The following is a 25,087-nucleotide window of genomic DNA, read 5'->3' on the forward strand; positions in this document are numbered from 1 at the left end:
GAGAGAGAGAGAGAGAGAGAGAGAGAGAGAGAGAGAGAGACTGTATGTGTAGTGTGTCTCTGTGTGTATGTGTGTGTATGTGTTGCGTGTGTATGTGTTGTGTGTGTATGCGTATGTGTGTGTGTGTGTGCATGTGTGTGCTGAGTTTGAGGAAAGGGCCAAGAAAGGCAGGGAGAAGGGAATAAGTTGAAGTCTGATAAATTCAATATATATCAAACTTCTATATGAGTTTTTCTCATGTCAAAACAAAAATCTAGCCAGAACATTCTATGTTACAAAGAGAACCTGAGCCATATCAGCAATGCTAGACTGGAGGTTATGTCTTCAGTGACGAGATAGTTTGGGAGAGGAGAGGGGTGGGATGTACATGTGAGGGTACCCCCTCCCCAGGGATGTACATGTGAGGGTACCCCCTCCCCAGGGATGCAAATGGGTTGAAACACTTTGGTTGAAGGGGAAGTACGTGACTGTGACCAGAGCAGAGGTACACATGAAGTCAGACAGCTAGGACCCAGACTGTGGGACCCTTACTCACTGGTCCAGGCCCCTGCTATACACATGTTGAGCCTCATTTCTCTCATCTGTAAAATGGAAAAGCTTGGCAATGTTGTAAAGATGGAACTGTCAACTCACCTCAAAGAACATGGCATGTAGTAACCAGCAACATTTCTTGAAAATAAGAAGCCATAAATGCCCTGGAATTTCCCTCAGGCCCCTGACCCAGGAGGAAACAGCCCTATTGTTCCAGTGGCCCAGGGTGGAGTCAGGGATTTATGCACAGAGAGCTATCCCAGATAGGAGATAGTACCCACAGCTCTGCAGTCCCCTCAGAGCTGGCTGGTTTCCAGGCAGGTTGGCTGGGTGCCAGGGCATTCTAGTATCCCTCAGAGCCTTCCAGCATGTTATAAAACTCTGGGTCCAGCCTGCCAACGGCCAGTGGTGATTTTCCTCTCTGTCTGGGCACCAGGCTGGGAAGAGCGAGGGGAAGTCCACGCTGAATCCCTGCTGAATGCTGTCAGTGTTCCAGGTCTAAACTCCTGGGAAGGCACTTGGGGAGAGCCCCTGCTCATGCGGTATAACTAACCCTTCATCTCTGCTCCCAGGATCCCCTTGCGAGGCCTCTGATGGGTTTTATTGGCTAATTATTATTATATCCCCCTCAATAAGAATTAGATCAATACTTTCAAATTTTCAAACAGAATTTCTCTAAAATTAATAGAAGCAGAAAAAAAATGCCTTATGGATATCCACAAAGTATTATTAAGTAGATTAATGATCCTTAAATATGACCCCAGGAGACTGTCTCAGTTGGCTGCCATCTTGAAGGGGAGGTCTCTTCTTCCTCCCTCCCTTCCCCCTCCTCCGTTTGGCACCCTTCCACTCTGCTCAAGGAGCCCTTATGAACTTTGCCTTAGGATGGCACCAAGCCAGAGCTGCTGGAGCACAAATAATGAAAACACAGAGACAGATATTGGGGTTCAACCTGAAGACTAGAAGAGCAAAGCAGCCAATCAGTGGCTCTCACCTCTACCTCAGTCTGAAACGGGGATCCCGCCTCCAGCAAACCTCAGAATGAGACTGAGAGATGTCTCCTCCTGTTTTATGATCCTCTCTAGTTCTGGGTTAAAGGCCTGCACCACTACCGCCTGGTTTCTGTGGCAAGCTAGTAAAGCTACCGGCCTGGTGTGTCATTGTGGCTACTGGGATTAAGGGTGTGTGTCACTAACTATCTGGTCTATAAGACTGGCCAGTGTGGCTATTTTAATTTTCTGTTCTTCATGCAAGCTTTATTGATTAAAGTACAAAGGAAATGCCACTACAAGTTACTGTCAAGTTCTTGTACGCGGTTGAAATCGTTCTTAGTCTCAAGGTCGCTCCTCCTGTGCACGTGATTACATTAAGTTTACTCTTGCTGCTCTGTGTGAGTTAAGGTAGAAAATCAAGCTTAGCAAACTGTGTACCAGTGAGCTCCAGGGGGCTGCTCAACTGTGGGCACTGCATGCTCCAACATTTCCTTTAGCCTCAATGTATTTTTTTCAATATAAATATGAAACAAAAAGTTACGGTTGAAATATATTCATATGCGCTGCAAAAGCATTATTATTCTAGCTCCCTGGCCTAATAATCTTGTTCTTAAGCAGGCTTTTTTGTCCTAGGTCACAGGACTAAAGTATCACTTCCTTGCCTTGCTACTTGATCTCAAACAGTTAGAGAGTTGTTATTTGGTTCTTCTTCCTCAAGGCTAGTTTTCACATGATAGAGACGTCTTACTCCTCAGCAAATATCACTTGCTGTTTATTGTATTTTTGTCTTAATCATCTTACATTTGGACATCAACTTTGAAGCATTATAAAAGGTTCTTAAGCGAAGTTCTAGTAGATTATACTAAAAATTAATAAACGTAGAAGAAAGGGATAATTTCTCGAATGCTTTTGAACAATGTCAGTGCTGTCTTAAAATGGGTTTAATTGAGTTACATGTTATAACCACTATATCTAATTTATATAATAGCGCACTGTGAGAAAGAAATTCCACATGATTTAGTTAGTGGTCATTTGCTTGCCGAGAATCCCTCGTGTTTCATCCATCTAATTAGATTACTGACATGGTGAATTACAAAGGACGCCATTTAACTTAAATATCAGTTCTATGTGCCAATTTTAGGGACACATACAATATATTGTTTTGTCCTTGTGAACAATTTCAGAAAAACTCAACCTTTCACACTAAAGTCATTTTGAACAGTTGATTGAATGCGATTCAGTTTCCAAAGTCAGGTTGCACTTGGTTGCCCTTTCTGGAAGCCAGCAGTGACCAGTAGCTTCAGAGGCATGGTTTCAAAACACATTGAAAAATATAAGTTCCACATTATAGGGAAATGAGCCAAATAATTAAATAGCATATGGGGAATGTTCTTTCAGAATTAACCATCTTTTCTTTGACCGTGTTTTCTTTGCATCTGTTTCTTTTGCAGGAGCCAGGCAGAAATGCGGACCGTTCTTTAATCTGAAATTTGCATCGTAACACAACCAGTTCATCTGAAAACCTACCAGTTGTGTTATGAACTTTTATTTCTTAGGACCCGTGTGCAAGTTTGTATATTTTCCTGAGCAGCTAGCTCTCTTTTGAGGTAGCTTTCGTTATTTCGGTTTCACTAAGATGACTGAATGGTTGTGTTTCTCCCCATAAAATACTTCTTTTTATACTTTAATACAGGATGTATGCTTTCTTATCCCTGCCTTCCCTCCTGCATGTGTGACCAGGCAAACAGTACAATGAGTATTTGAATGGTTCATTCAAAGCAGGCTGTAGAATCTGATTGGTTCTATTGCAAACCAAATCAGCAAATTAATAATAGGATCACAAGTGACCTTGGAGTTCCTTGGACTATATTAGTGGCTCTCAAGAATCCGACCTTCATTGTAAGTGTGCAGCACACACACCTTTCGTGATTTCCTTCATAGATTCCTTCCTGCCTCTTACCATTTGCCGCCTGAAGTTCTGGAGAAGGAACTTTGCTTCAGTGGCTCTGGTGCCCTCCAGCCCTCGCCATCCCAAAGGAGAAATCTATAGTCACGGTGCTTGCTTCTTGCTTCAGGTTTTTAACAGATATTAAGATTCCAACCTCCTGGGATGTTTTACTGACCAGGTGTAACCCAATTCTGACTGAGCAGACACATTCAGCTTGTCCTAATTGATGTCTCAATTAAATGATGCACTGAAGAATTTCTTGATTACTTTCTAATCAGTTAGATTAGAAGCCCTTTAAAGCCCACGTATTTTCTCAAGACTTTCATAAGGAATCGCTCAGTTACTCATTTGTTTAAAGATAAAGCATTATGATCAAGTCTTTAAATTATCATTTTGATTTTGATGACCTATATTTGGTTTCTACTTAAGAGTGTTGCTTGACGTGAAGAATTTTTTTTTTTTTCAAGACAGGGTTTCTCTGTGGTTTTGGAGCCTGTCCTGGAACTAGCTCTTGTAGATCAGGCTGGTCTCGAACTCACAGAGATCCGCCTGCCTCTGCCTCCCGAGTGCTGGGATTAAAGGCGTGCGCCACCACCGCCCAGCTGACGTGAAGAATTTTATGCTGCCTTATAATACTGAATTTTCTAAGGTTTTCACAATTTTACTACTTTGTAATTATGCTTTTGTTTTTTAATCCAGACTCAAAACCAAACAGATTCAATGTCACTTCGAGGGCCACCCTTAAAGGGGAAAAAACAAGTTCTAAAAATTCAGTTCTTTTAGATAAAGAGCAAGATTTGAGGCAAGAGCAGTGGCTTTGACCCCTCAGTCACTGGCCAACAGCTGTGAAATAAAGCTTCATCTCCGAGACATGTGCTATGAAGCATGATCTCTGGAATGGAAGAAGCCTTTGGGCCATGTTTAGGAAAGCATGATTTCTTCCTCATAGCAGATTCACCTCAGAACTTTAGCATTTTTTTCAGGCCAGCTGGCTACCTATCAGGTCACTTAAGATTGGAACAAAAGACTAGAACCCATTTTTTTCAAAGATCTCAACCTGCAGGCCCTAAAGCAGCAGTGTGAAATCTCAAGAATTTGAGTGGAAAACATGGAATATATGGGCATATTGCATGGATAGAACCCAAACCAGGAAGGATTCTTATGTCCCAGGAGACTTTCAGGAAAGCCCTTTGGGTTTGCTTGCCAGCTCCCCACAAAGAGACACCCCTTCTCCTCAAGAAAACATGTCAGTCCAGAGGTTGGAAGCCCATGGGCTACTATCAGTATTCATTATCACCAGCAGATCTGGCCTTCCATTCTCACATGGTAGGAGAGAAACTGAGGCAGGGAAATTTTTATTAGTTGCTTTTATGTAAAAGGCTGAGCTCTCCCACAAGTTTCCAAGGATGTGATGTGCCCTAGTGGTTAAAATACAATTATAGCCCCATGTTGATTGATGCCTTTTATACCAGCTATTGGCCATTCACAGCTGCAGCATCATCTGCTGGACCACTTCCTACCTCGAGTGATGGAGAAGAAAGCATTTCATAGGCATACATCCCAATCTCTGTTCCCTTTGTTCTGTCATTTCTGGAGCTGGTATGGACATTTGAATAACATGGCTGTTCCTTCTTCTTTCAACCACTGTGGGAGGAACCAAGAATCTAGAAAGCCTTTTACCCCTAAGAAGCGGTAACTCCCAACAAGGTCTCTTAACTACTGAACCATCCGTCATGTTTTATATCATAAAACCCCTAATAAAAAAGGTGCCCTGGATGGAGCTCTGTGCTTGAATCTGACAGAACGTGGCCTGGCCTTTGTAATTTTTTCTCAGGTCATGTGTGAGGCTCAGTTTCCAGAATGATCGTGAGGAACTTTGTGAAGGAATTTCAACCCATGGATCCTTTCCCTTATTGGTATGGGGTCAACTTGACATAGGCCTTGTTTGACCTGTTTCCTGAAAACTAAGCGCAAATGTAGCCAGTATAAAAGTTCAGTTGACCAGGATGTATTTCTTTGAACACTTATTGAAATTGCCCCCATGGGTAAATGAAGCCCAGGATAAAACATCAGTGCAAATAGGACCATCTCTGAGTAATTAAGCTAAAAATGAATTTTACTTGAACAACTTTGTGATACGTTTCAAAAGTTAGCATGCATTTCAAATCCATCTTATATGACCAGAAAATGTCTCATGACACAAACACCTTTTTATTTACTCAGATTTGACCTTTTCACTCTTGCTTCTTAAAAAGATTGGATGTGTTCCGATTCTCTTCTTCCATTGTAGAAACAAAAGCCTGTATTTGCTACAAACCAAATGATCTTAGTCCCTGAACTCTATCTACCTTGGCCTGAAGGACAGAATTGATTCCTAAGTAGATGGCTACGCTTTCACAATAAATGTGTGCAGTGTTGGTGTCTAAGCAGATGACTCTAATCTCATGATAAGTGTGTATATGTGCACAGAAAACACATTCAATGATACTCTTTATATTTAAGACTATCATGGTATACATTTTCCTATGTGGTGCTTGAGGAGTTTCTTTCTGCAGTTTACAAGGTGTAATATTTGCACCCCAAAATCTCAGGGTATGCTATTTTACCCAGATACTTGAAAGAAAAAGGTGCCCTGTATTTTATCAGTACTGTTGATGGTGGAAAACTATGTGTAAGTTTGTTTGAGAAAACAGCTCATAAAAATCAAATCAATAAGCTGTTAGGCTTTTACATAATTTCTAAGGAGATGTATACATAAGTAATATAGTCAAGAGATTGCTTATATAGTCTTTAGTTTCTGGTTCTGAGGTCGGCCTCATGGGTACATAAAATCATTGAGCAGCATGCAGCCTTTGCTCAGGAGTGCCTTGAACTTGAGTCTGATCCGAATCACACTCCATCTGTGACGAGTGTGAACACAAGACCCAGAAGACTCCTGTGTCTGTTATTGGATTTATTCCTATTTAATTCAAAATGGTGCAGAATAAAATACACACAACTAATTTAGTGTTTCTTCAGATTGCTGAATTGCTGTTTTCAAGCTAGTATGGTGGCCTCGAGTCCTTTCCTGGATTTCCTGAGTTACCTACTAGTCTGTATCTGTTTTCTGGCAGATAGCCTCTTTCCTACCCCAACACCTTATCTGGATGTGTGTTTGTGTATTTACATATAAATTATATTCTTGCATAGCGATGACAGTGGAGTTGGCCGAGAAAGTGAGGGCCGTGAAAGTCATGTATGATAGAAGAGTGTATATTGTGTAATACATAGAGAAGGATTGTTGGAGAATGGTGACCTATGCCCTAGACTGTGAATGATGGTGTGTGGAAAGAATGTAAAAATTGAAAATTCATCAATGGAGTCATCTTGGTGGAGAAGTTCCTAACTGAGGTTTGATGAGATTCGATGGCACAGTGCTACGAGCACGGCTAAAGGAACTTTGAGTCCAGCCAACAGCTCCAGGATTTGCCTTTCAAGTGCTCTTGCCCATGCAGAAGACCACTGCGAGGGATCTCGGCGTGAAAGCCGACTTACCTGTAGCTGCCAGCGTTTGTAAACGACGGTGCAATCTTGTGGATTGGTTTTCTATATTTACAGTTTTGAAAACAATGTTTGTTGTTGTTGTTATTTTCCAGTAAAAGTAACTATAAAGAAAGCTTCTGTGGTTGGTCTTTATTCTAACTCACAAAGCAAGCTTTGGGTGTTTTTATTTTCTTCTAACTTCTAGTTTAAGTTCCTCATTTAAGAAACATACCCTGTAGTTGCTGTACAACCAGGTACATCCATTTCCTATTGGTATGGTAACAAACACAGATTCAGTGACTTCGGGCAGCGTATCATCGAGGGAAAGCAGAGTAGGAAACTCGAAGGGGAACTGAAGCACAGATTAAGGAGAAATGCCCCTGACTGACTTGCTACCCCAGGCTTGCTCAGCTTGCTTTGTTACACAACCAAGGTCACCCACCCAGGGAACAGCACCACCCACAGTGAGCAGACCCTCCCCCATCAATCATTAATCAAGAAAATACCCCAAAGACTTGCCAACAGGCCAATATATGGAAGCATTGTCTCAGTTGAGGTTTGCTCTTCTCAGACAAGCAGAACTTGAGTCAAACGGACCAAAACTAACCAGCATGCTAGTCTCCATTATAGCCTAACCACGTAGTCCTAAAATTCCCAGGCTCAGGGACAATGTGTGTGTGACCAGAGTTCTCCGAAGGTCTAGGTTAAAGGCCTGCAAATTGGCAGGGTGCAGCGGGAAGGTTACAGCTAAGACCTACTCTCCTACTGAGGCGTGGCCTCATGGACTATTTACCTGGATGCGGAAGCGCGTCCCGCCCCTTCCTTCCTCTCTCTGCTTGCCCCTGGGGTCCCATTTTGGCTGTTCGGTTTGCTTTGGATCTGATCTTCGTCCATCGTCCAAGCAGAATATACTGACTTTGTAAGTCTAACCCTTAATAAACACCGATCTATTTTCTTAGTTCTGAGCTAGTGTGAGATTCCTTTTTTGTTAAGCAGCCAATCATTTCCGCCTTCACTAGGTGGCCCTTCACAGGCTGACAGCTGCAGTCAGCAAACACCTTAACCGTGAACTACTGGCGTTCTTTTTTTTTTTTTTTTGTATTTTCGAGACAGCGTTCTTGCTCTAAAACAGTTCCACGCCTCTTCTGATTTTTTTTTCACTGATTTTTTTGTTCATTTGAATCCAGCCATTGTCCTTAATAATGGAGCTCAGTCCCTCCTTTGACCTCCTCTGCGCCCCAGCTTGCTGGATTCCAACAAATTTCCTGTCATTTTGATGGAGAATTTGTTTACCTGACAAGGCCGCAATTATTGAAGATCCGAGGCATGCAATATTGTAAACACTGTAGCTTTAGAACAGAGTATGCCCATTCTCCTGGTTATGCTTTGCTGAGCACTGTTCTAGCAAATTCAAACAGGAACCATGTGTGTAGCTCACACATCTGCAGGTGAAGCTGGGCTTGGCAGACAGCGACCAGAGAACACTCTCTCCTAGTGTTCTCTTACAGACTTGTGAGTTGCTGCCTTTAGCTCAGAGCTCTGCTGAGCCACAGACCAAATGACTTCGCGTCCTCTTGGGAGCCTCCCTGCTCGGACATCTTCAAAACGTCCTGGCTATGTTCCGTAACCGAGAATTCCAGGAGGCAGGAAGCAGATATTGCCAGCTGCTTAAGGCCTCGCTCAAATATGGATACGACATCATTTTCACCATCTCCATCAACAGGTAACTCTAAAACCAAGATGTGGTAGCTAGGAATGCAAACACCACCTCTAGGAGAGATTTGCCAAAGAACTGGCTGTTGAGTTTCACACCCTCGTTATCACGAAGGGCTGTCTTCAAACATGCTTTTAAGGAACGGGCTCTAAAATGAGTCCTTAGGGGAGTTTAGGCTCAGACAAACATTCTAGAAAAACGAATCTAGAATGAGGGGAATCGATAATGGGGTAGGTGTTTGTGTTGGGCAATGCTTTGGAGTCAGGAAGGGCATTCATTACAGTTGTCCATCAAGTGTGGAGGGAATTACCTTCCTTTGGAGGAAAAATGGACGCCTATGACAGCTACGCCAGGCACTCTGCTTCTTGAGAGATGTTAAGTTTTCGGGAAGCCTCTAACTATGACGAGAATGCTTATAAAGCTGTTCAGTCCAAGCCTTGCCAGAGGCATGGAGACTGAGAGGAAACTGGCCAACAGCCACCAAAAAGAGAGCCACGTCAGCCGCCTAGCCCAGGACTAGCGGGGGACGGGAGCACTGGGCCTGGACAGGACTGGGAAGATAAAGGCATTGCAAAGGACTGGGAGTGAAGGCTGTTTAGCTGTTCAGAGAACAGGGCAATGAGGAACAGTGCAGACAAGGAGCATACTCAACATTCCGAGACAGAAACTACCCAACAGAAGTGGTGTGGAAAAAGTAACTTTCTTTTTCTTTTTTTTTTAACGCTACAGCTTAACCCACAGAGTGTCCCTCACAGACAATGTTTCTGGAAGGCTTCTAGGCTTTAGAGAGTAAGAGTGGATGTATTCAAGACAGAAACACCTGGGTGTGAAGTTCATTTCTATCTTTCCTATTAATCCCTTTTATTCCCTAAGTCTGCATCTCTGCTGTAAAGTTAGCATAGTCATGGACATCAGAGTATGGCATGCATGCATGCTGTAGGTCCACGACACACACACTCTCTCTCTCTCTCACACACACACACACACACTATAGACAATTATAGAGTATGCCATGCATGCATGCAGTAGATCTAAGTCTATACACACACACACACTCACATGCACTATAGTAAATATAGGGTAAGACATGCATGCACACTGTAGCACCGAAGTCCACATACACACACACATACACACACCACTCACTATAAACAAACATGATTAAAAAAATAAATATCAACTGCTATAATATGCCTCTATTTTATTACTTCTGTCTTTGGAAAATTCAAATCCACCACTGCACAGATTGTTTAGAGATATTCAATCCATCAAGGAATAGAACTTCTTTTATTTGAGCATGTAATGCAAATTCAATGAAGGAAATGTAGAAAATTTTAAATATTCTGAGGTGTGTTTGATACTTTCCATGCAAATTTGCCGTCTTCATTTTTGCTTCATAATATTAAAAGCCTACATCTTTATAAGTTTCTTGGTGTTGCATGCGTGTGGGTGTGGAAGTGCACGCACCCGTGTACAGACTTGTGGAGGTCAGAGGCGTTATGAACTAATTATTATTAAAGAAGAACAATATTAAGTGTCATCTATCATGCCCCACTTTGTTTTGGAGGCAGGACCTCTCACTGGACATGAAGCTCTGTTTCAGCCAGACTGGCTAGCCAGGGAGCTCCCACAATCTGCCGGCCTCCATCCTTCAATGCCAAGAGTGTAAGTGAGAGTGGCCATGCCCGGGTTTTATGCATGTGCTGGGGATGTGAACTTGGGTCTTGCTTGCCTAGTGTGGACTCTTGCACACTGGGACATTTCTTCAGCCCCTGGAGTGACTTTTTTAATGCTAGTCTTATTTCTTCACATGACTCCCTCAGGGTGTGTTTAAGCCGTGGCACACTAACGTGACTTTAATGTGATGTGTGGTTTGAGGCTGTGCAGGTAAGTGCTGCACTGAGTGCCTTGAAGCATACCTTTTGGCAAGCATCTCTGCTAAAGTCCATGGCACAAAATTCTAGAAGTGGAATTACTGACTAAAAGGCATGAACAGCCTGAAATTTTTTGTCACAAGGGATTTTAAAACAGCTCTTGGCTATCCTCAACACAAGCAAGGTATCAGTTTTTAGAGAAACCTTACACTTTAATGGCAAGCCATCCCATAAATCACTCAGTTAGAAACCTCTATCTTAACACTCAGTTTTTCAAAGCACCTTGAGAGTGGGAGGATGCCGTCCCTGGTTGTTGTGTGATGTTTCACTCTTTTGGCTTTTTTTAGGGGGGAGGGGCCACGCCACTACCCAGCTCCCAAATAAATCACAATCTGAGGCTCTTATTCTTAGTTATGAATGCCTGGCCTTAGCTTGGGTTGTTTCTTGCCAGCTTTCCTTATTTAAATTATCCAGACTGCCTTTTGCCTCTGGTCTTTTTCCCCTTTCTTACTTCTGTATATCTTACTTTCACTCTTTCTCTGTGGCTGGCTGGGTGGCCGGGTGGCCTGGTGGCCTGGTGGCTGGGTGGCAGGGTGGCTGGGTAGCCGGGTGGCCGGGTGGCCGAGGGGCCGGGTAGCCTGGTGGCTGGGTGGCCCAGGGGCCGGGTGGCCGGGTGGCCGGGTGGCTGGGTGGCCGGGTGGCTGGCCCTGTTGTCCTCCTCCACCTCTCTGGTTGCTCCTCTCTTCCTCGGTTCTCCTTCTAGTTATACCCTCTGCCTGCCAGCCCCACCTATCCTTGCTCCTGTCTCTCTGTTGGCCATTCAGTTGTTTATTAGGACCCTCAGGTGTTTTAGACAGGCAAAGAATCACAGCTTCACAGAGTTAAGCAAATGCAGCAAAAACAAAAGTCATACACCTTAAACTAATCTTCTCTAATAGCTGGTGTTTGGGGGAAAGCTCCATTCTAGCCCAGAAGCAAAAACTGTTACTTTCACAACTGTTCTCCCTACCACCATGGGGTACAAACATCAGATAAGGCTGTCTTGTGAGTCCAAGGGTCTCCTTCAAGCTGGGGCTCCCCAACTTGATCCCCAAACGGAAATGTCACCTGCGTGCAGCACAAATACTAATGTTCTGCCTGTTGCTGAGACGGAGCGACTGGCAAGAAGCAGCCTGTGTTAGGGAGCTACATGTGTTAGGACTACTGGGCCTGGTCACTGTGGGTGGCCACCTTCTGAGAAAGCAGCAAGAGAGCTGCTGCGTTCCGACTAGTAAGTTATTTCTCTGTAGTGTACTATTGTCCCCCATGGTGTTTTGTAAGTTGGGGAAAGTAAATGCTAGGGATTTGTGAAAACATGTTTTTTAAAGGTTAGTGCTTAAGAAATGCTAATTTTCCTTTATTTTTAAAGAAAGTTAACCTAGTTTTTTATATATTTTTTTTCTTTTGTTTCCTTAAGGTAGAGTCTTCTATAGCCCAGGCTGGTCTTGATCTTGCCGTGTAACAGGATAACCTGAATTTTTCTGTCTCTAGCTCCTGTGTGCTGCAAGTACATTTATGGACCACACCATCCAGTTTATATTGTGCTGAGGATCAGACCCAGACCTTCGCACATGCAGGCACTCGGTGAACTGGACTGCGACTCCAGAGCTTAACCTTTGCTTTCTGGTCCTTAGTTATTTTTGTTCTTACAAGGGTAGTCTGGGAGCACTGTGCTGTGAGAGCAAAATAAACAGCTCAGATATGGAGGCTGTAACAGTGCCTGTTCTCCTGAAAAACCCTTAGAGACCTGGAGAGCAGATCATGCTGGGGATGTCATGGACGCCACAGGGGCTTGCATGGCAGTTGGTGAGCATAGACCATCTGCTGCATAGAGGACATTGCAGACGATAGGCATGGCTCTAGCCTGAGAAGCTGACCTTTCACTTGAGAAAATATTTACATAAGAAAAACAAATTTCTAGTGACTAGGGAGCTGGATCTGTGGCTGTGAGTGCCTATTGCTCTTGCAGAGGACTCCAGCTGAGTTCTCAGCACCCACATTGGGCTGCTCACAGCCTCCTGTAATACAGCTCCAGAGGATTTGAAAGTGACTTCTGGACTCTAAGGGCACCTGCATTTACACATGGACATAACATGTGCGCGCGCGCGCGCACACACACACACACACACACACACACACTAGTGTGTATTTAAAAATAAATATTTAGGGACTATATAAAGAAACTGGAAAAATCCCACACTGTAGTAATATGGAGCGGCGGGGCTGAGTCCCCAACACCCCAGCCGCACCCCGGCCGCCTGGCTAGCTTATGCCCCTAAATAATTACACGGACACTGTATTCTTTTAATCACTGCTTGGCCCATTCTCTTCTAGGCTAACTCTCACACCTGGACTAGCCCATTTCTAATAATCTGCTGTAGCCCACAAGGTGGCTTACCGGGAAGATTCTAGCCTACGTCCATCCTGGGTTGGAGCTTCATCGCGTGTGCCTCAGAGAGCAGAGCTCTCGCCTCTGCCCGCAAGAGTGGAGCATCGTGTCTCTCTGAGGCGTCTGCCCCCGAGAGGAGAGCTGTCGAGTCTCTGAGCTCACTTCCTCTTCCGCCCAGCATTCTGCTCCTCCCACCTACGTTCTAACCTATCAGGTCAAGCAGCTCACTTCCTCTTCCGCCCAGCATTCTGCTCCTCCCACCTACGTTCTAACCTATCAGGTCAAGCAGCTTCTTTATTAAATCAACCAATGACCTTCCTCCATCACCACACTAGTGAGTTAAGAGAACATTTGAAAACTTTAGAACAAAAAGAAGCAAAATCACCCAAGAGAACTAGGTGGCACAAAATAATCAAATTGAGAGGTGAAATCAACAAAATAGAAACAAAGAAAATAATACAAAGAATCAATGAGACAAAGAGTTGGTTCTTCGAGAAAATCAACAAAATAGACAAATCTTTATCCAAACTAACCAAAAGGCAGAGAGAGAATATCCAAATTAACAAAATCAGAAATGAAAAGGGAGGGACATAACAACAGACACGGAGGAAATACAGAGAATCATCAGGTCATATTTCAAAAGCCTGTACTTCACAAAATTGGAAAACTTAAAGGAAATGGACAACTTTCTGGATAAATATCACTTACCAAAATTAAGACCAGATAAGTAAATTAAACAGACCTATAACTGCTGAAGAAATAGAAACAGTTATCAAAAGTCTTCCAACCAAAAAATGGCCCAGGACTAGATGGTTTCAGCTCAGAATTCTACAAGATTTTCAAAGAAGAACTAATACCAATACTCCTCAAATTGTTCCACACTATAGAAACAGAAGGAACACTGCCAAACTCTTTTTATGAGGCTACAATTACCCTGATACCCAAACCACAGAAACACATTACTAAGAAAGAGAATTACAGACCAATCTCACTCATGAATATTGATACAAAACTACTAAATAAAATACTGGCAAATCAAATACAAGAACACGTCAAAACCATCATCCACCATGATCAAGTCAGCTTCATTCCAGAGATACAGGGATGGTTCAACATATGAAAATTTGTCAACGTAATCCACCATAAAAACAAACTGAAAAAAACCACATCATCATCTCATTAGATGCTTAAAAAGCTTTCAACAAAATACAACATATTCACGATAAAGGTCTTGGAGAGAGCAGGGATTCAAGGAACATACCTAAACATAATTAAGTCAAGCCAACAGCCAACATCAAACTAAATGGAGAGAAACTCCCAGCGATTCCACTGAAATCAGGAACAAGACACGGCTGTCCACTCTCTCCATATCTATTCAATATAGTTCTTGAGGTCCTATCTAAAGCAATAAGACAACAAAAGGATATCAAGGGGTTACAAACTTTCACTATTTGCTGATGATATAGTTTACATAAGTGACCTCAAAAATTCTACCAAGGAACTTCTACAACCCATAAACACCTTCAGTAATGTAGCAGGATACAAGACTAACTCAAAAAAATCAGTAGCCCTCCTGTACACAGATGATAAATGGACTGAGAAAGAAATCAGAGAAACATCACCCTTAACAATAGCCACAGATAGCATAAAATATCTCAGAGTAACTCTAACCAAACAAGTGGAAGGTTTGTATTGACATGAACTTTAAATCTTTGAAGCAAGAAATTGAAGAAGACACCAGAAAATGGAAAGATCTCCCAAGCTCTTGGGTAGGTAGAATTAACATAGTAAAAATGGCAATCTTACCAAAAGCAATCTACAGATTCAATACAATGTCCATCAAAATCCCAGCAAAATTCTTCACAGACCTCAAAAGAATGGTACTCAAATTTATATGGAAAGCAAAAAACCCAGGATAACCAAAACATTCTGTACAATAAAAGAATTTCTGGAGGCATCACAATCCCTGACTTCAAATTCTACTACAGAGCTGCAGTACTGAAAACAGCCTGCTACTGGCATACAAACAGACAGGAGGATCAATGGAACTGAATCAATGACCCAGATATTAATCCACACACCTTTGAACACCTGATTTTTGACAAAAAAAAAAACCCAAAAAATATAAAATGGAAAAAAGAAAGCATATTTAACAAATGGTACTGGCATAACTGAATATCAAGATGAAGAAGAATGAAAATAGATCCCTATCTATCACCATGCACAAAACTCAAGTCTCCTGTAGATGTCATGTTCGTAGCAGAGTATTCAATAGTCACTTATTCTCCACAGTCTGACCTGGAACTGGAGTTACAGACGGTTGTGAATCACCATGGAGGTGTTGGGAACTGAACCCAGGTCCTCTGCAGGAACAACACATGATTCTAAACACGGAGGCTCCATTTCCATGGTTATAAATAAGTTTTTACTAGCTTTCAATGTTTTCAAAATTGGTACACAAAGTCTTGGACTTCATTGTTACATTTTCATATGTATACACACACACACATACACACACGTACACTCCCCTGGCTTGCTGGTCCCTTACCACCCTTTTTCCTTTCTGCTTTAATGTCACGTATATGGTTACCCTCTGTTGTCTTTCTCTCTTTTTACCTATCCGTTTCCTTTCATTGCTCCATTTCTATTTTGATGTTATATGCATACACACACACATACACACACACACACACACACACACTGGGGTGTTGGAAATCCAGGCATTATATGAAAATGAAAATGCAGTATTTGTCTTTGTGAGTCTGTCTTATATCACTTAACACGCTGACCTCAGTTCTATCCATTTTCCTGCAAACACTAGGACTGTGTTCTTCCCTAGAGCTGGATGAAGGTCCACTGTGTATAAGTACAATATGCACCAGTTCATGGCTGGCGGGCAACAAGCCAGTTCCAGACCTTGGTTATTAGGAACATGTAGTTTCTCGGTGGTGCCCTGACTTAGCATCCTTGAAGAAATACCTAAGAGCATCCTATCTGGATCATACGGTAGCTCTGGTTGTTGTTTTGAAGGAATAATCATGATGATTTTTATAGACTCTGTAAGTTTACATCCCCACACGCAATGAATAGTAAGTGCTGCTCTTTCTCGACATCATCGCCAGCAATTGTGAATTGTTTTCTGGACCTTAGCCAATTTGACTGGAATGAGATAGAATCTTGATGTAGTTTTAATTTGCATTTCCCCTGATGGCTAAAGACTTTTCCAAGTCCTTACCAGAATTCTTCATTTCTTTCTTTGAGAGCTGTCAGTTCAGCTCTCGGTTTTCTGATCACATTCTTTGGGGTTTGGGGTGCTTAATTTTTGTAGGTTGTACTGCGCACTATTTTTATTGCTATGACCAAGTCCCTGGCAAAGTCAGGTCAGGGAGGGATTGTTTGACTCATGATTTGAGGGGACACAGACCATCATGGTGGAGAAGGCGTGGCGGCAGGAATGCGAAACACGTTGGGTCTGCAGTCAGGAAGCAGTGGACAGGAAGTGTGTCTGGGCTATGAAACCTCAAGGCCTACTGTCTGTGACCTACTTTCTCCAGTGAGGCTCAACTTCCTAAAACTTCCACAACTCCCTCTCCAAATCAGCACCACCAGCCAGGAGCCAAGCACTCAGACATGAGTCATTAGGAGGCACTGTGTCTTCAAACACAGCAAAAGCCTTTAGAGATGCGGTCATCACTATCTTGTCTGATGTGGAGGTGCCAAAGAGAGTCTCCTATTCTGTGGGATTTTTTTTTCCTGTTTTGCTGATTGTTTCATTTGGTGTTCAGAACCCCTTTAATTTTACGCAATTCTATTTATCAAATCTTAGAATTATTTCGGTGCTCTTAGAGTTTCTTTACAGAAAGTTTTGCCTATGTGTGTCTTGAGATATTTTGTCAAATTCTTCTCTAATGGTTTCAAAGCCCTAAGTCTTACACGGAGGTCTTTGACCCATTTTGGAGAATGGGGGAGAGAGGCACATGGACAAAGTGAAAAGTAAGGATCCAGTTTCATTCTGTGTCAGCAGCAAGTGTTCAACAAGCTGTCTTTTTTCTAATCTGTGCGCCTAATACCTTTGTCAAAAGTTAGGTGGCTATGACTGGCTATGTGGGTTTATTTCTGGGCCCTCTATTCTATCCCGCAGTTGTTTTGTGTTAGTATCGAGCTGGTCTTGTTACAAAGGCTTCACAGTTAATTTGAGGTCAGGCACTGCTGTGCCTCCGCATTTCTTTCTGCACAGCGTTGCGTTTGCTATTCAAGGTCTTTTGTGCTCCCTTAGGAACTTTTGAGTTATTTTTTCTGCTTTTGTGAAGAATGACACAGGAATTTTGGTGGAGGCACATGGTAGATTGCTCTCCTTGATGTAGCCATTTCATGATATTAATTCTGCCAAACCGTGAGCACGGGAGGTCTTTTTAACTGCTACCATCTCCTTTAATTTCTTTTTAGTGTCTTTAAGTTTTCATTACTGAGATTTGTTAACTCCTTCGGTAGGTTTATTCCTGGGGATTTTTTGAATGTATTGTAAACAGAATTTTATTCCTGGGTTCTAAGAAAGCTTGTTATTCGTGTATAGAAAAGCTACTGACAAACTGCCCCATCCTGACAAACTGGTGCTCTGTCCTTCAGAGAGCTGACTACCCAGTGATAGAGACTCGGGATGTGTGCCTTGCTGCAGAGGCTTAGCTCGGTGCATCTGTCCCTGGGCTCATTAAGTAGCTAGATCAAAGAACCATGGATTCAAGCAACACGGGACAAGAGGAGTTCAGTAAATTACATACATTTATTTCATCATCACACTTCATTTTCTACTGCAGCTAAACTTCCATTTTATGCATATGTTTGCTGGACAAATGAGCACCTGACTATTTGGGGGGTATTACAATAAACATATCTTTCTTATTAATAAATATATTCAAATGTTTGGTGTGGCCCTTTAACACACAAAGTCGTTATTCAGTGTCATAGTTTTGAACTACAAATCCATCACTTTCTGGGAGGAACAATCCTTCCAATCTCTGTACAAACTGTAGTCAAAGAGATGGAGCTTCTACCACCAAACAATTGAGGTAGAAAGTGGGGCCTACAGGGTGTGCTCTCCAAAGACCTGTGTACCACGCTACAGCATCCAAAAGACACATCCTGAGAAAAACTACGGATGCTCTGAGACTCAATTGTTTTTATTACTGTATGATAATTCCAAAATTAGGGAGAGTGATTTCCAAGTGGTCTCACTGCAGGGCTAGCAGGGACATGTCACAGTATGCTTTAATCCTGTCACTTTTAGGCTTATAAAACTAACATAAAACATAAATAGTAATTCTTGAGACTGACTAACAGATTTTAAGTCTTATCTCCACCCTCTCTCTGAACCTTTTGGGAACTTTTTTTTTTTGGGAAAAAAAAAACACCAAGAAAAAAAAAGAGAGGAAGAAGAAAAAGAAAAAAGGGAGAAAAATGGCTTGCTCGGGGTCCCTCCACTCCTGCCCTGCTTAGGCAATGTGCTTCTTAGAAGGCAAGCTTAAGGTTCTGTCAAGGGCTCACTCTGGCGAAAGTTGTTGAATCAAATTCATATTTGCCTAAGCCTTTATGGTTTGGGGGTTTTGTTTTTGTTTTCTTTGTTCATCCAGACACTAGCTCCTTCTTAAAACAAAACTAGAGTCACTGTACTCGTTAGGACTTTTGCAAAGAACAAAAAGTAGGCGTGTTGTTGCAAGTGTCCTATGGTGACTCAGCATGACACTGGGGCATCTCCTGAATAGGCTGAAGTTTAATTCATTGAAGTTCTCCATGGCTCTTCACAAACATCTTAAATACAGGTACACATGTAAACACTGTGCTCTTGGAGAGCGAAGATTAGGCACATCAAAGCACATAGCTCGCAAAGAAATGGTTCCAAGGGAAGCACCACTCTTGGGTTTCAAAACCATCCGCCCGAGCTAGCACTCTCTGGCTGAGGGGGGAACACCGCGTTGCACATCTCGGAGTTCTCTTGATGGAGCGGCAGTTCACATCCCGCCACCAGGCTTTCCTTTCTTCTTCGAGAGACGTAGCCTCTGCCGGTGGACAGTCTTTCGTACTTTGTCTCAAATTTCCTGCATGACAAGAGAGGAAGGGCGGAGTTACAAACAGTCAAGCCACCCTTGCTGGTCCCAGGTGCTCCTGCCCTGCTCTGGAAACTGCAGAGGAGCTGCAGGTGCTGCCCTGCAGGGCGATCCCATTGTTTCTCCTCCTCTATTCTGGTACCAATGAGCACACTTCGACGGGCTGGAAGCTGGAGGTCCTGCCACACTGTGCATTCCTGGGATGCTGTTGAACCACACAGGCCTTGCTGCCTCTCACCACTCATTCCAGAAGCCCCACCCCAAGAGCACTCCCCTTCGGAGCATCCAACACGATGGAAGAGTAGAATGTTGAGAGGGAAGTACTCCCAGCAATATGGCCCAAGCAAAACGGAGAACCAGGCTAGCTAGTCACGTGGCTGGGCTTACGGTCACTGCATGTTTTAAGTTAATGTTCTGAGTGTAAGCCACTGTTGCTTGTTCTAGGAAAATGTGACTTACTGGTACTTGTTCTTGAATTATTGATGCATTTTTTTTATATGGATCATGAAATACCGGTAAAATAAGGTACTTGACGTTGGCCTGGTTATCATAAAAGATGATATAAATTGTGACTTGCTATTTTAAATGTACAAATGATTCCTTATGGTATAAGTCCTAGGAAACATTTATAAACTACTATGGAGGAGTTGGGTGTTACCTAGACTCAAATCATCCTAGCTCCACAGGATAGCTCCGCTACAAAGACTGGCAACTAGACCCAAGGACACGGTGTTAAGGGAAGCTGGGCCCAGGATGGAAGAGGAGTGGTGTAGACACACGGGGAATTGTACAACAGGATTTTAAGGACCTAAGCTTTGGGACACATGTTTTCTAAATTCAGAAGGCCGAATTCTCAAGACTGGGTCCAAACATAAACAAGGTCAGGTGGCCATTGTACAGATAACTGGATTCTCTTGGGTCATGAGAAATGGATGGCCAAATGTACTTTGTCCAGGAAGCAAATGTGAAGATATTGCAGACAGAAATTGCACATATGGTATTTTTTTTCTGAAATTATGTGGTAACTCCTACAGTAAAAAGAGTCCCTTTGTTTCCTTAAAAAGTTATTTTTACATTAGTGAGGATTTAATTCCGCGAGCATTCTCTTTTCGCTTACCTGAATGGAGCTTCAGCCCTGTCCATCTGCATGCAGACCAGGAACGGATACTGCGAGAACTGCACCGTGGAGATGAACTCCAGGCCTGCCTCTGTCTCTGCCCTGCTCTCCAGGCCAGCTTTCACAAAAGAAGAGTCCACTGTGACGTCGCTGGTTATGACCACTGCCACCCTGGAAGTTTTGAAAAACATCTCTTATTGTCACATGCACTGAGCTAACAGAACTTCCCCCGAGTCTCCACTCACGGCACCAGTAGACTGGGAGGAAACACTTAACAATGGAGAGGTGACCTCAGTGCGCATAAAGCTTTATTGGAACCAGGACACGGTGGTGCCAGAGATTGGGCACAGAAGGGTTGCTCTTTCCCTGGGCATCCCCTGCCTCAAATTCTGGAAGTTGGAGCTAAGTGCATATCACATATAATGCTGTTTGCCAAGATGAAGCCCACATGAGACCTAGTCCTCTCTCAGTCCCAGAAACACCCACATTTTCTGAAAGAGAAGCATGAACGCATCAAGAAGACAACTGACATTTATGATAATTTTCTTGTTAACTATCTCTGTTGCTTCACGTTAGCTATTTCCGTTCCATTTCATTTCTTCTCAGAGGTTCCCTAGAGGCACGTATATGGTTGCCAGGATACCTGAGAGAGTGCTGTGTGACAGCCATTCTTGTAATGGGATATGTATATAGGCAAATAAAATGGGTTTAGCAGGGGTCACTGAGAGCCAGACAGACAGGCTGACGACTGGGGCATATGGCGTGGATGACAATGAAGAAGTTTAAAAATAAATAAGTGAATAAACCAAACTTAAAATCCAAAAACCAAAAATCAAAACTAGCACTTTAAGCAGCTGTAAACTTCAACTAAATGGTGAGAAATTATGCTTACAATGAAATCAAATTTACATGTCCACGCATTTAAAAAAAGAGAGAGAATCTAATTTTTGTCTGCCAAATTCTAAAAGAATTTCTGTGCTGTTGTTCTCAGTATAAAACAGGCCAAAGGGTTGTTCTAACCCTTAGTCATTAACCAGAATCTTCTCCTGCCTTACAGTCAAGCAAATGTTTAAGGGGTATTATTTACGTGGATGAATGAGCAAATGAAAGACAGACGACAGGACAGTGACAATAAGGACACTGGAAGAAGGGGCCGGTGAAAGGGACAAGGCCTCAGTAAACAATGTATACTTATTTGAAAGTGTGCTTATGCACAATGAATATTTACACCCAAAATGTTAGGCCTCAAGCCTGGGACAAATGGCTAACTGAGGTGCCTATTTAACATATCAAAACCTGGCCACCAAGTTCTCCCAGCATCCTTCAGTCCCTACTTATTACAGGGTAAGTCTCGCATATGCTGTCCCCCACCCTAAACTTATCCAGCCCAGGGGCTGGGCTGCCCTCCCCGAGCTGCCCTTCCTTATAACCTGGACATTTCAGTTACTGGGTCCCTTTCATCTACGCTTTGCTCTCCTGGTCCCCCTCCCCTCCCAGCTCTCCTCACTGGGCCAGATCAGGGGCCCTGCGTTCTGTACTCTCCTCAATGTCTCTGCCTCTGACAACGCTCTCTCTTTTGTCTACAAACACTTTCTCTCCCACCACACTTGGGAGCAGTCCTGTCCTTCCTTGTATTTCTTATTTTCACTCACAAAAGGTTTAAATTTGGTTACAAACGAGATTATCATTTTATTTAACCCAGGGGAATTAGTAAATGAAGAGAGATTCTAATGCCAACAACAGAGATAAGCTTTAAATTTACTTATGCTTTATATTGTAATATTAATATGAGATCTTGGGGATGAACAAGAAAGGGAAGGTTATGGTTTAGCAGTCCTCAAGCTGAGAAGGAATCAACTGTGCTGCCCAGCTTGATGTCAGCTTAACACAAGTTAGAGTCATCTGGGAAGAGGGAGTCTTAATGTGGGCAAGCCTGCAGGGCGTTTTCTTAATTAGCAATTGATGTGGGAGGGGCCAGCCCGTTGTAGGTGTTGCCACCCAGAGGGTAATGGCCCTGGGTGCTATTTTAAAAAGCAGGCTGAGCAAGTCTGTAAGCACCACTCCTATTGCCATTTGCCCTCTGTTCCTGCTGTGAGCTCCTTCCCTTGAGGGCGAACTACAAGATGCAGTAAACCCTTTCCTTCCCAACTTGTTTCTGGTCATAGTGTTTTATTACAGCAATAGAGACCCCGAGGAAGACAACTGCCAGCTACTAAAGTAAAATATGAATTAGCTTTCATCCAAATGTGCGTTGTCTGTGGAGGTCTTCAACAGCATTAAGACCCTCAGTGCTCCCTACAGACCTGTTTCTAAGATGCTATCGATGTAATGAATTCCCACAATCATTTCCAACCCTACGGTTACAACCGCAAACAAAAAGCACAGATTCGGAAACGGCTAGGCACCACCCCAGACACAGCCCTGCATTTCTCTGTGTTGTGCTTACCGATTTTTCACCCGGGTTTTGGACTCACGATACCACAGACTGAATTCCATTGAGCCTGAAATATCAATAGCCAGACCACCCTGGATCTCCATATTGGCCTTTAGTCCAGACTGTAGCTGAATATCCTAGAAGCAGAAAATACAGTAATAAGCAGAGATTAGCTAATGCCTCTATACATACACACTGACTTCCTGATGTACGGTGAACTCTCAGCCTGTGAGGCTGTGGGGGCTTTTAGAGCAATGTTTCAGTGCAAGCCCAGGGCCTCTCAACTACTAGGCCAGGGTACTGCCACTACACCATTTCCCCCAGTGAAGAAGACTTGGAAATATGTTATCCTAATCTTGGTCCCCAAGAGAAGGCATTGCACATTTGCTAAATAAATCAATAAAAATAGTAGAGGATTGGAGTATCAATTGAGAAGGCTGTTCCCTTCAATCCTTGCCTCTCTTTGGGAGGGGAAATTCATTTCCAACGTGTGGCTTCTGGCAGAGAGTCAGCACTATCTAGCAACAGTTTCAACATGCAATTTCTCAGGTACCCCACACTTCTGATTTAGAAACTCTGAAGGTGGCGCCCAACAACCTCCTCATATGCCTTCACGGGATTCTGACACAACTGAATTTGAGAACCACTGGACCAGGAGGATGAAGGTATTTCCAACAAAAGCCCAGCTGTAGTTTTTTTTTTTTTTTTTTTTTTAAATATGAAGATTGGACAAAGGATCTTTTCACGTCCTTAAGTACATCTCTGGTTTTATGTTGAGGCAAACACAGGCAGTGACATCTTCTGGCAAACAAAACTGCAGGATGAAAACTCCCAGTACAGTATCTAAGTTTCCAGAACTTCCTGGGCTGAGCTAGAACAGGAAGGGAAGGCAACTGAACTAAGCTTCTGCGCCCTGGTGTTTGACATCAGAAATGACTCCAAACAGTGGTCAAGCCAAGCCCAAATTCCATTATATTTCCCAAAGGCATGATGGCCACTGAAAAAGAAAGCCCTCCCAGATGGTCTTCTTACTGTCCGGAGGCCACTGCTTTGTGTTGTTTGCCTGTATTTAGACCGCAACTCCCATGCTTTTCATGCACATTAAGTGGGGTGATGCTGGCTGAAGATGCTTTGTGCTAGACTGAAACCAGGGGCTCTGAGGCAGGGCTGAATCTGAGCAGGATTCTGGGAAGGTGGCTCTGTATCCTTCACTCTGGTATTCCTCCAGAGATACGAAGAGTTCCTGGCAGCTAAGAGTGTGACTAACTTCTTTGTGTAGCTGCCATGAGCAGACCAGAAAAGTCATGTATTTTCCAGGTACCAAATGTCATGACTGCACTTTTGAGAAAGGGCTGCACTGTTTGCACTGAACTACAAACAAACAGAAATACCAAACATGGCAGGAAACCTCAGAGAACTGGCTCACACCCAAGTGGAATAAGAAAGTTTGACGTTGATATGAAAATGCTTTCATTCTGAAGGACACTCCTGAGTGCTCTGTACCAGGGTTGGGGCACATGAGGTGACATCCCTAAGGATGCTTAAAGCTATATTTACTCCAGGACAAAAATGTGGCTGCCCAAAGATACAGGGGCTATGTCATCCTCTGTGACAAATATAAAGAACCACAACCTGTCCTGTAAAACTCAACAATCATCCCTGAATGTGTACTTAAATCTCTGAAAACCATGGATGACACCAGACATCTGCTGCAAGCCATGCCCATGCCTGTTGCCAAGTAACTCCTACACCCTGCCTCAGGAATACGCCTTGCCTTGCATCAGCATGCTTTCTTGACTGGGAATCTGGAGACCTGTTAATCCTTCTAGTCCAGTAGGACCCTAAGAGGTAGATCCTGACCTTCACACTGGCTATGCATTAGCTGGACATGAAAGCATCCAGGCCACAGAAAAGAGCATTTCACACTTAGCAGTCAAAATGCCTGCGTGAGAAGGGCATTTCACTGCAAGTGGTTTGGAGAAACACTTAGGCTTTCTCAAAGATTGCTTTTCTTCCCTGCAAAGGAAGCGCTCTTATATGTAGGCACATAGAATTCTACCGAATCTGCTTCTGAGAGCAAACCAACATGCCCACCCCTGCCTCTGTGAAAGGGACTCAACCATACAGTGCAGTGTTTCTTTAAGATAATTAAATGTATGGAGCTAACAGATTTTGAGCACCTGTATGCTTACACATGAGAAGTCACTTAAACATCATGCTGATCTACACTGGAGCCATTTTATTTCTTCACTGACAGGAAAATGATGGCTGAGAGGCTGCACCCAGATGGTGTGTAAGGATTGGACTTTGCAGCTGCTCTTCACAGCAGTCACATAGTTCCAACTCTGTGTCTCACTGTAAGAAAGTCTGTTCTGAGGAAACATTGTTACAACTCTGTGTCTCACTGTAAGAAAGTCTGTTCTGAG

At 43.1% G+C, this 25,087-nt stretch overlaps 2 protein-coding genes across 2 annotated transcripts in view; one reads left to right on the plus strand and one right to left on the minus strand.

Moving 5' to 3' along the window:
* C21H4orf54 (chromosome 21 C4orf54 homolog) overlaps nucleotides 1-3,777 on the plus strand; it is a 14,512-nt gene extending 10,735 nt beyond the window's left edge. Inside the window, exon 2 of the mRNA XM_026784195.1 lies at nucleotides 2,975-3,777. The gene's annotated coding sequence lies outside the window, so the exon portion shown is untranslated. The remainder of the gene's footprint in view (nucleotides 1-2,974) is intronic.
* A 13,993-nt stretch (nucleotides 3,778-17,770) lies between these two features.
* Nucleotides 17,771-25,087, minus strand: part of Mttp (microsomal triglyceride transfer protein) — a 38,710-nt gene continuing 31,393 nt past the window's right edge. The window contains exons 16-18 of the mRNA XM_005357339.1: nucleotides 22,674-22,798; nucleotides 20,228-20,398; nucleotides 17,771-19,101 (exon numbers count right to left, since the gene is read on the minus strand). Of these exons, the coding sequence (XP_005357396.1) occupies nucleotides 18,927-19,101; nucleotides 20,228-20,398; nucleotides 22,674-22,798 (471 nt within the window). The 3' untranslated portion in view covers nucleotides 17,771-18,926. The remainder of the gene's footprint in view (nucleotides 19,102-20,227; nucleotides 20,399-22,673; nucleotides 22,799-25,087) is intronic.

This window comes from Microtus ochrogaster, chromosome 21 (assembly GCF_000317375.1).
Source record: "Microtus ochrogaster isolate Prairie Vole_2 chromosome 21, MicOch1.0, whole genome shotgun sequence".
Lineage (NCBI taxonomy): Eukaryota > Metazoa > Chordata > Mammalia > Rodentia > Cricetidae > Microtus > Microtus ochrogaster.